The 12,820-nt window shown below is 42.0% G+C and overlaps 1 protein-coding gene across 3 annotated transcripts in view; it reads right to left on the reverse strand.

Moving 5' to 3' along the window:
• Window positions 1-680: 680 nt before the first annotated feature.
• The window catches only part of GRK3 (G protein-coupled receptor kinase 3), a 160,753-nt gene continuing 148,613 nt past the window's right edge, over window positions 681-12,820 (reverse strand). For all 3 annotated transcript variants that reach the window (XM_028827932.2, XM_001104308.5, XM_028827930.2), the window contains 4 exons: window positions 11,832-11,994; window positions 7,738-7,874; window positions 4,729-4,842; window positions 681-3,553 (listed from right to left, as the gene is read on the reverse strand). In XM_028827932.2, coding sequence (XP_028683765.1) covers window positions 3,392-3,553; window positions 4,729-4,842; window positions 7,738-7,874; window positions 11,832-11,994 — 576 coding nt within the window. In that variant the 3' untranslated portion in view covers window positions 681-3,391. The remainder of the gene's footprint in view (window positions 3,554-4,728; window positions 4,843-7,737; window positions 7,875-11,831; window positions 11,995-12,820) is intronic.

The raw sequence follows: 12,820 nt of genomic DNA on the forward strand, positions 1-12,820 counted from the left end.
AGTGGCGCGATCTCGGCTCACTGCAAGCTCTGCCTCCTGGGTTCATGCCATTCTCCTGCCTCAGCCTCCCGAGTAGCTGGGACTACAGGCGCCCGCCACTATGCCCGGCTAATTTTTTTTTGCATTTTTAGTAGAGACAGGGTTTCACCATGTTAACCAGAATGGTCTCGATCTCCTGACCTCATGAACCGCCCCCCTAGGCCTCCCAAAGTGCTGGGATTACAGGCATGAGCCACCGCGCCTGGCTGGCCCCTTCTTTGTGAACATAGGATTTGAAATTGTCACGTCAGTGAATGGACCAATCAGAGGCATAAGCACTTTGCGTGAACGTTGACATAATAAGCTGACTTCTAGAAGTTTTGTTGAAAAATCATACTTAAATATGACAAAGAAGGAAAACCAATGAGCCCCCAAGACATGAGGGCATGAATGAACCAAAGATAATGTTTTAGGTGAAAAATAATAAACCTGGATTCACAAAAGTTTTTAATTTATTCCATATGTATCTTACATAGCAGCTTAAAGTAATCTATTATTTTTAGGCTTTGTTGATTCTTTTGAATCATGAAATCAAGACTTATTACAGCGTGATTTTGTAAAAATACCAAACTCAATTATTTTTCTCATCAATGTTAAAATATCCCAACCACAGAAATCTAAAATAATGAAAAAACGTAGGCTGAATTTTGACCTTTTTAATAGTTGGAGTGTAAGAAGGGTGAACATCTAGGACTTAAGTAACACTTGGAAAACCTTCTAAAACATTCAAGTACTACGGCTGGGCATGGTGGCTCACATCTCTAATTCCAGCATTTTGGGAGGCCGAGGAAAGAGGATCGCTTGAGCCTAAGAGTTCAAGACCCCTATCTCTACCCAAAAAATAAATTAGCCAGGAAAAGTGTCATGCACCTGTAGTCCTAGCTACTCAGGAGGCTGAGGTGGGAGGATTGCTTGAACCTAGGAATTCAAGGCTGCAGTGAGCCATGATCATCCCACTGTTCTCCAGCCTGGGTGACAGAGCGAGGCCCTATCCCAAAAAGTTAAAAAATTAAAAAAAAAAAAATCAGCCCAAGTATACCACGATGTTTAATCCAACTGACTTTTCCTCTGGCCACGCAGGCAACCCGGTGCAGCAGAAACACCTCCATCACAACACTTTGGCAGAAGACATTCAAACCAGACTCCAACACAACGGGTGACTGCCCTCAGAAGCAGCTCAACCTAGTCTTACAAAGGACTTTAAATAAATGACATCTAGATGTACTTCTCAACCATATCATTACAAATCAAATGTGAGTTGGGGAAGTGTAAAAGTTTACACTTTTGTTTGAAGCAAAAGGACTTTCAGGGTATTTTCCAATTCATATATCTTTTCTAAAAGGGAGAGGAGCTTTATGTTCTTTTCTTAGAGCAGAAATTCTAGTTTTTGAAAGAGATGCAGATCAGCTCAATTTTAGAACAAGTGTGGGAAAGTTGAATAATCTTTCGGAACACATTTGTGTAGCTCATGCCCTAGGTACGAGACATTAGACGCTAACCCCAGGTCCTGGTGGAGTCAACAGCAGGCCCTTTATCCTGGAGAAGAGGCATGAGGCCCAGCGCATCCTCAACTGCACGTGCTGAGAACCTATGAGCTTGAGATGCAGACAGGAATGGCATCAGTCACAGCTATAATTAACCAGGGCTGGGAAGGCATTCACTCTTTAAGAACAAAGGCTTTTCTGCTTCTAGGGTGTGTGTGTGTGTGTGTGTGTGTGTGTATGTGTGTGTGTGTTTAAACAGAATTTGAATACTATTCCTTTTTAAATAAGGAGAATGCATATAAGTAGTACATCCCTCCTCCCACACTGGAAATAACAGATAGTAGAAAATGTACGTTCATTTAAACCCCAACTAGTAGTTAAGATAGACAACAAACCCCCACATTTTTTTTGCAAAGTAACTCTTATGAAATAATGGACCCTTTTGGTAATTTATCTTCCAAACTCTCAAAATAACTGCATTAAAAAGTACTTACTTTGCCCATGAACACAGCACACAAATATAAAAACAAAGATTTAGAACCGTTAAAAATATCAAGGACAGGATGCAGACCATTATGATGTCAAGTGATTTATACTGTTAGTAAAGACATACACTAAAACTACTCCAAGAATGGGACAAATACGTGGACTTGGAAAATTATTTTTTTTAAGACTGATGACATGGGGGACTTTGCTGGTTCTCATAACCCAGCATCTATTTGGGGGTATCAGTGGGGCCTGGAGGCAGTGGGAGAAAACAGACTTCACGGGGCAGACGCTGCAGGGACCAGGAAAAAGGCTTCATGCCCTAAGGTCCTCACTGTCGTACAGTCCAGTGCAAAGTATCACTCATTCATGACAGATGGATGACGACATGAACGTCAATATACACAGTTAACCCATTTTGACACATTCATTCTTCAGCATTTTTTCAATACAATTCATCTTAAATTATACTACAACGTAAAACAGACCTGCTTTTGTACATCCATTTCTGATATGTCTCCCAGGGTCAGGCAGAAGGAACCAGAATGACTGTCACACAACTGCTAATTGTCGAGACCCGAGATGGACTCACCCACGAGTGCTTCTGCACGCCAGGTACTGCTTGTCGACTCGTGCACACTGGACTCAAAGACTTCTGAAAACTGCTCTTGCCCCTGAAACCTAAAACTCCACTGCCTGTCCTTCAGAATCATTGTAAATCTTTCCAGTGATGGACGGATGAATGCCTTCAATGACTAGTTAATCCATACACTTGGAGAGTACGTGTCCATCATTCCCACCTGGCCGAGGGGGCCCCGGAACAGACTGGTGAGAGGCTGGGCAGTCACGTGGGTGCAGCTCCCAGAGGAGGGCCCGAGTGCAGAAATATCTTCAACTTTTAACCCCAGGACAAGAAGTCAGTTGTGAAGTGTGCAAAGGAAACACTGTGGCTCTCCCATCCCCCAGTAGTACAGAGCAAAGACACAGACAATCAGCAGTGACTGGAGATAAAATGCGGCAATGCTTAGGGCAGTCTGCTACCCAACACTGAACATCTTTAAATTCCATCCTGGAAAGTCTAAGACGTGTTTGATATCAGACATAAAAATGTACGTGATAAGTGGGAGTCACTTCAAGTTCTAGGTTCATAGGTACCAAAGTGTGTAGCAAAGAAAAAGAACTTTTATTTCTTCAGTAGTTTTGAATGTGGACAAATGTGACAAGGCAGGGAGCTGAGCTGACCCTGAGCCGAAGGGTCCCGACTCCTCTCGGGAGCCTGGAGGAGTCCCGGTAGCGAATAGATCAGATGCCTCATCCTCGTTCACCCCAAAAGGCTGAGACCCTGGTGTGTCCTCCGCAAGGACCCTCCCTGTTTCCGGGTGCTAGAGGCCGTTGCTGTTTCTGTGACAGAGGGATGGCTTTGGGAGCTCCACAGTGCCGGACCGAGGTTTGTTGAGGAACTTCGGGGCTCGACGTAAGAGACGCTGGGCCTCCTTGAAGGTTTCGTTCAACTCCTTCTTCCACTGCACAAACTCTGGATCACTCTGAGGGGGAACACAAAGGCAGACGTGGTGACGGGCTCACCCACTTTGCCAACAGCGATGGGCGCCTCTATTGATTACCAGCATCCCTGGAACCTCTGAAGGAAGCACACCCTAAGTGTCCACCCCCAGTGGCATTACTAGCTGATGGGCCGTGCTGCCACCTTCTCCAGAATCTCTTGAAAAGAGCAGGGAAAGGCCACATGAAAACCCTTCAGATGATTCCAGTACAATCCCACTCTGAGAAGCACTGCCTTTCATTTTTTAGAGATTATCTTTGATTTCTAAAACAACTGAAATCTATAATATAGGGGAAGGAGTTTTGACAAAAAATTTTTTTAATATATATTCGTGTATGTAATGACGTTAGTAAAAATGACTTTTTGCATCTAAGACGTGTTTATTTCCCTAATATGCTCTCTTAAAACTGGCACACACTAGTATACCAGTCGCAAAGTGTCCAGGAATGAAATTTGTGTTACAATGTAACTTTGAGCAAAAGATGGCATTTTCCTTTAGAGAAGATGGCATTTCAGCTTGCCATCTTATATTTATCGAAATATATAAACCTTAACATCGCACATGCTGAAAAATCTTCAAAGTTATAGAACAAATAAAATTCTAGGCCCCATTAAATACTGAGCAGATTTTCCTGATAGGGTAATGACATTATTTTATGTATATCCTCCTTCCATTTTCTGATAATGTTTGCCTTTTTAAAAAAATAACGATTGCCTGTAATCCCAGCACTTTGGGAGGCCGAGACGGGCGGATCACGAGTTCAGGAGATCGAGACCATCCTGGCTAACACGGTGAAACCCCGTCTCTACTAAAATACAAAAAAAAAAAATTAGCCGGGCGAGGTGGCGGGCACCTGTACTCCCAGCTACTCGGGAGGCTGAGGCAGGAGAATGGCGTGAACCCGGGAGGCGGGGCTTGCAGTGAGCTGAGATCCGGCCACTGCACTCCAGCCTGGGCAACAGAGCTAGACTCCGTCTCAAAAAAAAAAAAAATAAATAACGATTAATTTGCTGAAAACCTTGTACCTTGGGGCTTTCTTACTAAGTCTGTAAGTGATAAAACATGGCTTAAGAAAATGTTTTATAGCCAGGCAGCCAACTTCGCTGAACATTTAATTATTCTAACATTCACCTAAGAAAAAATAAATAAAAACTCACCTCACATTGCAAGACAAATTGCTTCCCTCCTTTTATTCTGAACAAAATGCATTTTTTGTCTTTAATTTGAGTTTCTTCCACAGAGAGAATCTGTTCCATTGTCAGTAAATTTTGCTAACGTAAAAACAGAAATTCAAAATTCAAATTATTTCGTGATTTCTTAAGCAGTAATACCAAAAACTACTAAGTTAGAACAAGTGAAAAAAGAAAACGCATTCAGTTTTCTTTCTTTGATGATATTCTAGAAGTAAGGGGAAAATGGCTGTAGAGGAACACACACCAAAGTTCAAATTATAATGTTTCAAGGAAAACTGCAGAGAAAGCAACGTTTTGCTAAGGCAAAACGGCAAAGCTGTTCCCTCAACACAGAATGGATTTTGAATGCTGATGAATTGCAGGCGTACTTGTTGTACGGCACGCTCATACAAATTCTATCAATAACATTGTGAGGAAGCAATAGAGCCACATATGATTTATGTGAGTCAAAGGTGTGTGGTTCAGTTTTAAGGCAGCAACTCAGTAAATGTTTAGTGATGTCAGCTTGTAAAGCTAACAATATTTTGATAGTATCCCAATGATGTCATAAATAGAGGTGGTTTCACTAAAAGATTAAAAGGTCTATAGGCCATGCGCGGTGGCTCATGCCTGTAATCCCAGCACTTTGGGAGGCCAAGGTGGGTGGATCACGAGGTCAGGAGTTCAAGACCAGCCTGGCCAAGATGGTGAAACCCCATCTCTGCTAAAAACACAAAAATTACCCAGGCGTGTTGGTGAGTACCTGTAATCCCAGCTGCTCGGGAGGCTGAGGCAGGAGAATCGCTTGAACCCAGGAGGTGGAGGTTGCAGTGAGCCGAGATCACGCCACTGCACTCCAGCCTGAGTGACAACGCGAGACTCCGTCTCAAAAAAAAAGAAAAAAAAAGTCTATAGCATTATTGCTTAAGGTGAATGCTATAGTGTCATGAGTTCCTTACCATTTTATGGTTTTTTGTTTTTATTTTTAATAAATACTTCAGGAATCCTGAATGAGAAATGACACCCTGATAAACACTCAGGTTTGCTTTTTCCTTACTTAGACTTACGAATCTGCTCATGCATATGATGCAGCTTCTCAAATAGAACGCTAAATGTCGAATCTTTTAAAACCAAGCTCATTTATTGCATCCAATGTTAAACAAAGGTACGTTGTTGTTTTTTTTTAAATTCTCAAACATCCTGAAAAGTGGGGTGATTTCCTTTTAACATTCCAGTGGGTAGCATAATAAATGTATAATCTGCCCGGGTCCACTCATTACCTGGAAATACGCTGAGCTTTGGGGAGCTACTTTGATGCTTCCCAGCCCTGAGATACAATTCAGGGTCCCCAAAAGAATCTTATTAATTGGAACTTAGATCCTAGATTCTAATTTTTCAAAAATCACTTTGATGGCAGGAGTGATGGTGGGAAGACCTTGATTCTTTTCAAAGAAATGGGGTGATATGCAATTGTAATCATTCATAATTGAATGAAAACTTTGCCAACAGTAAACTAAAAATACAGTCCAAAGTCAAATACATGAGATTTAGGTGCCCTGTTTTCGACACTTCTGATCCCTGCAGAACAGACGGGTGGTATTCCAACACATCCAACACATCAACAATGTTTTCAGTGTTTGGGACCATTGTCCTGCTTCTGATGACTCACCAGGCACCACCCCCCACCAAGAAAAGAAGCGATGCCTTCCACCAGGGTTGGCTCCTTCCTTGGTGACAAGCCCTGGGCTCCTCATACAGTAGGCACTTAATAAATGCTGCCTGATTTGCTGAAAGGTACAGTGTGAATCGGAAACTTCTTTTTATCTTGTTCACAAACATTAGCTCTTGAAAGGATCTTAGAGGGCAGCTACATCTTGCTGTCTGTTGTATGATCCACCTACAAATTCTCAACAAGGTGGAGACACAAGGAAGTACCTTTTGGTGACCTCACCTCTGTGTCAAGTGTCATAGCCTGGGACATTATATTTGACCCAACTAGGAGAGGCCATACAATGGAGAGACTGAGGACACAGGACAACCTGGTCTGAGTCACCCCTCTACCTCCTAATTGTCCAGTTGTTTTTGGGTGGCAGACTTTCCCCCTCTAAGCCCGCTTTCCTCTTTATAAAATAAGAGTTGGACCCTCAAATGTTCCTAAACACATGGAGTTGTTGTTGTTGTTATTGTTCCTGTTTTTTTTTTTTTTTTAATAGCACTTGACCTCACATAAACATGCAAAAATTACAGTACAGTCATCCCTTGGTATCCACAGAGGACCAGAGGACTGGTTCCAGGAACCCCCGAGAATACCAAAATCCACGGATGATCAAGTTGCCGATATAAAATGGTATTGTATTTGCATACAACCATCACATATCCTCCTGTATACTTTAAATCACCTCTAACATAAATGCTATGTAAATAGTTGTTAGACTGTGTTTTTTTTTTTTTTCCTGTATTACTTTTTATTGTTGTGTTGTTAGTATTTTTTTCCCGAATATTTTCTCTCCTTGGTTGTTTGAATCCCAGGATGGGGACCTGTGGATATGGAGGGCTGACTGCAGTTGTTATGATTTCTATTTCCCTCATGTCAGATGAGAGAACGGAGGCTGAGAGAGTCAGTGTGATGTGTTCAAAGTCCCAGAGACACTCAGCAGTGGAGCTGAACACCTCTGTCCAACTTCAAAGTCCGGCTTGTCTTTTTTTTTTTTAGATCTGCCTAACTGCTCTCCAGCCTTCTTCAAATCCATCTGATGATGAGGTGCTTCTGACCGCACTAAATAGCATGTTCTATTTTCAGGTATTACCAAGTTCTTCCTTGACGTGGAAGTGTAAAAACAAGTTAAAGTTTGCACATTACAATCTCATGGATACCAGTAAAATAGACACACAGGGTTTCAGAGGATATTGTATAAAACATGTCAGCAACATGAAATAACCATATGCCATTGTACGTACTGGGAAACATGCTCGGTGAGACCGCCTTAGACTTACCCGGGACTCTCCCTCTCCTCTCCATTCAAGTCTATTTGGAAAGAGGTAAAAATAGCGACGCTGCCACTGAGTCAGAAATGGGTTTCCCAGTTTCAGCATGTACCCGTGCATAATACAGTCCTTCCCCAGAGCGTAATCTGAGGAATACAAAATCACTAGGAGTTAAACAGGCTCTGAAACAAAATGTCTTAGCAGCATTATTCTCTGAAAAAAGAACAGACATACTTTTTGGAAAAAGCAGGTTTCTATAAACAGAACACATTACAGAAGTCATGATTTTTGTTTTAAATGCATGTGCACTGGGGATCTAAAGATCAGAGGGCTCTGCAGCTCTCTCTGCTCACATAGTAAATGGCTGTTTCTCAATATTCTGATAAACTCATGATGTTCATTTATCGCTCTGGGAGGGCAAAAGTTAAGTTTCCAAACTCTTTTCATTATGTATAAGGAGAACTGGAGAATAGAGAGTATTTAAAGTCAAGTTATCCCCAGAGTACCTTCTCCTTTACGTGGCGTTGGGATTCCCCCTTTAACCTCTCTTTTATCTTAAAAATAATAATAGTGGGAATTTTCTTGTCCAAGTAATTTAAGGTAACATAAGGATGAAAAATGGTTCATTCCTCAGCTTAATGTTAGGTTTATTCCTCAAATATGTGGTTATGTATACAGATAATTCACACACATTGTTGAGTCCTGATTACATTTTTATCGTGAAATACTGTGTCTTTAAAAAAAAAAGGTTAATTTTAAAGTCTATATTAAAGGCTTTGGTGATTGTGCTAAAATCATTCACTCACACACTCATTTCTTCAACAAGTATCACATGAATGCCCAGGTGCTGGGCGTGTTCCAGATATTCTAGGTTCAGCAGAGAACAAAAGAGACAAAAACCCCTGCTTCAGAGAGTTTACAATCTAGTGAGAGTTTCAGACCATCAGTAAACAAGTAAAACCCATGGGGTGTCATCTGGAGACAAGCAGGAAAAGAACAAAGGAGAGGGAGGGCCCGGGAGGGTCAGTGGTGATGGGGAAGGATGGAGTTGTCGTTTTCACTGAGAAGTGCTCGCATTTCCAAAATCTATTTAAAATACGAGCACAGTCATCCCTTGGCATCCACAAGGGATAGGTTCCAGGACCCTAGCAGATACCGAAATCAGTAGATGTTCAAGTCATCAATCTAAAATGGCATGGTGTTTGTATAGAACCTACACATATCCTCCCACAAACTTTAAATCACCTCTAGTTTACCTATAAACCTAATACAGTGTAAATGCTACATAAATAGTTGTTACACTATGTAGCATTGGTCCAGAACCTTTTTGGCACCAGGGACCGGTTTCGAGGAAGACAATTTTTCCACAGACGGGGGTGGAGGAATGGTTTTGGGTTGAAACTGTTCTACCTCAGATCAAGCATTTGATTCTCATAAGGAGCACGTAACCTAGATCCCTCACGTGTGTAGTTCACAGTAGGGTTTGCACACCTCTGAGAATCTCAGGCCACTGCTGATCTGACAGGTGGCGGAGCTCAGGTGGTGCCTCCTGCTGTGCGGCCCAGTTCCTAACCGGCCTCCCCCTCCTCCGGGGTTGGGAACCCCTGCTGTATAGCTTTTATTTGCATTCTTTGTTATTGTTGTATTGTTATTCTTGTTGTTTTTCTCCAGATATTTTTGATCATGACTGGTCGAATCCACAGATGCAGAACCTGAGACGTGGAGGACCAACTGTATTATAAGTTTTTTTTTTTTTTTCAGGAATCTAAGCCTAGACTATATTTTTCTATAAAGGTGACCTCTGAGATTGTCAGCTGAGACCTACTTATGCACGAATTACTTACTAACATAGGAAGATAAATTCCTCGATTTGCTAAACTTTCTGTCTAATTACAGCTCTAACTAGAAGGATACACTTGAACATGCTTATGAAGATCTATATATATTTCTGGATCCAATTAATCAGGATTCTAGTGACATCATGACACCTCCCTTGAGCAAGTCCACATTGATTCAATTTCCTGTGTAAAATCTGCTGTGGCAAACAGCCCAGTGTGATCACAATGGACTTGTTCTCCAAAGAAGAGCTTAAGGCTGGGCGCGGTGGCTCACGCCTGTAATCCCAGCACTTTGGGAGGCCGAGGCGGGAGGATCACAAGGTCAGGAGTTCAAGATCAGCCTGGCCAACATAGTGAAATCCCATCTCTACTAAAAATACAAAAAATTAGCCAGGCATGGTGGTGGACACCTGTAATCCTAGCTACTTGGGAGGCTGAGGCAGGAGAATTACTTGAACCTGGGAGGCGGAGGTTGCAGTGAGCCAAGATCGTGCCACTGCACTTCAACCTGGGCGACAGTGTGAGACTCCGTCTCAAAGAAAAAAAAAAAGAAGAGCTTACAAATAAAGGCTGTGTGTCCCTGCAGAATTGAGGTAAGCATAGCTCAAAGAATGCACGATTCCCTTGGTATATTCTGGCAACGTTTATATACAGAGTAAGTCATCCAGAATCGAAGACACTTTAAATGATACAGGGAAATTGTCAGATAAGACCAAGGAATCCTATACTAAGATGCTGCCACCAAAGTAACCTATTAATAGAGTGAAAGAGTTTCTGGTCATTCTTGTTACATATGGTTAACCTTGCAAGGGTCTTTGCCCAGAGGGAAAATGAAATTACATCTTAACATAATCATCAACTACAATAAATTATCCAAAATTCAAGAAATCTTAGAAAAATCAAGAGTAATCATATTCATTGAATCGAGAAAATTTGATTTATTTAAAACTTATGTTTCTTACTTGATGTTATGTTTAGTAGGGCACTGAATTATTTACATAAAAATACAGTTTGGCAATTTTTTTTTTTTGGAGACAGCTTCTCGCTGTGTCACTCAGGTTAGGGTGCAGCAGCACAATCTCAGCTCACTGCAGACACCCTCCTGGGCTCAAGTGATCCTCCTGTCTCGGCCCCCCAGTCCCTGGGACCACAGGCGTACACCACCACACCTGGCTAATTCTTATTTTTTGTAGAGATGGGGTTTCACCATGTTGCCCAGGCTGGTCTTGGATTTCTGGACTCAAGTATCCTCCTGCCTCAGCCTCCTGAAGCACTGGGATTACAGACGTGAGCCACTGCGCCTGGCCTGATTTGGCAATTTGTAAAATGCTGTTTGTAATATAAATGTCTTCATACATTTAACTCTTTTGTCTACGGCCATACCACCCTTAACATGCCCGATCTTGTCTGATCTTAGAAGCTAAGCAGGGTTGGGTCTGGTTAGTACCTGAATGGGAGACATTTACCTTTTTTTTTTTTTTTTTTTTTTTGAGACAGAGTCTTGCTCTGTTGCCCAGACTGGAGTGCAGTGGCCAGATCTCAGCTCACTGCAAGCTCCGCCTCCCGGGTTTATGCCATTCTCCTGCCTCAGCATCTGGAGTAGCTGGGACTACAGGCGCCCGCCACCTCGCCCGGCTAGTTTTCTGTATTTTTTAGTAGAGACGGGGTTTCACCGTGTTAGCCAGGATGGTCTCGATCTCCTGACCTTGTGATCCCAAAGTGCTGGGATTACAGGCTTGAGCCACCGCGCCCAGCCCATTTACCTCTCTTGACAAGTGACGTGTCATGCTAAGTTCCTTGCCAGGACCGGCTACATACTTCTCGGGTCCCAGTGCAAAATGAAAATGCAGGCCCCTTGTTTAAAAATGACTAAGAGTCTCAAGGTGATGACAACAGAGGACTAAACTGAGTGAGGTGCCCAGATGACTGCACAGGGCACACACCAATGACACCAGCCCCACTCCTGACACTGTCATACTCAATCTGCAAGGAAAAAACCTCCAAACTAGTCCCCAAGCACTCCAAGATAAAAGGGCATACTAAAGAAACCCAGCCACCTGTCTCCATAGACTTATTTGTGTGCTGACTGAAGACTTTGAAATATTAGACTGAGCTCTTCCAAGCCAGAGCAAACTGAAACGATTTATGGCATTGATTTCTTCTCAACTGGAAAATACCATAAGACCCAAATACTTTTTCAGCTTTACAAGAAATTCTGAAAATTTACTGCATTAGAAATGTATTGAGACACGTGAGCTATTTTACCTTCTTCGTGGCCAAGTTGCTTATTTTTAGCTCTCTTCCTGGCCTCAATTTTATCCGTGTCTGCATTTACTGCTTCATAAACTGTTTCCGTTACTTCTTGCTGCCACCGTTCAGAGATGACCAAAGGGAAGTTCTTGTAGAGTTCTTGGTCGCAATCAAGCAGCTGATTATTTTAAGAAATCAAGATGTTTATGATTTAACATACTTACAAAGGTAAGAGTCCACGGCGCCACATGCATGGTGACTCGATCATAACTCTATATAGGAAGATAACTAGATGGCAGCAGTAATCATTTCGAGGCAGGTTATTAGTTGTCATAAATATCTGCTAATGACAACTCAAGCAATCAGCATCCACAAACAGAACTGGGGTGCACTTCACTTTCAGTCCTGGATCAGCTACATCCAGCCCAATCTTCTATACTATCTTCATGACATGTTTGCCAATGAAAACTCACATATACGGGGTTTTACCTGAAGTACTAGGAGATTCTGACAACCAAGTAAAATTTCAATTATGGTAAGGATATTTTGTTTATATAGGTAGGAAAACTGTTTCTATAGTTTCAGAAACTGTTACAAGAGAGAAGCCAAGAGGGCTTTTGAACCTACCCTCAATCTGAAAAGTTAGAAAAACAAAAGGTAAATGAGGCTGAGCTTCCTATTAATTCCATGAACCTTCCAACTATTTGCAGTTTGACATCATAATCACATGTGTAAGAACTCTCCAGATACACGGAGAGTTTAGGCAATGGAGACTTTAAGAGCTGCTGTAACAAAAATTACACTTAATGGTAGCATTTTTCTTCCAAGCGAGTACTCAAAATTCTTCTTTCTGCCCTCTAGGTAAGGCTGCACTTTGAATATGAACAAAGAAAATGGTTTTCTGCATGTGAGCTACATTTTTATGGCAGAAATACTAGCAAGTCTACTGATAAAAACATGCTTGTCTTAGAAGCACAGACCTCCTTAGAAACTTAGTTTGCTTA

Source organism: Macaca mulatta, chromosome 10 (assembly GCF_049350105.2).
Source record: "Macaca mulatta isolate MMU2019108-1 chromosome 10, T2T-MMU8v2.0, whole genome shotgun sequence".
Classification (NCBI taxonomy): Eukaryota; Metazoa; Chordata; class Mammalia; order Primates; family Cercopithecidae; genus Macaca; species Macaca mulatta.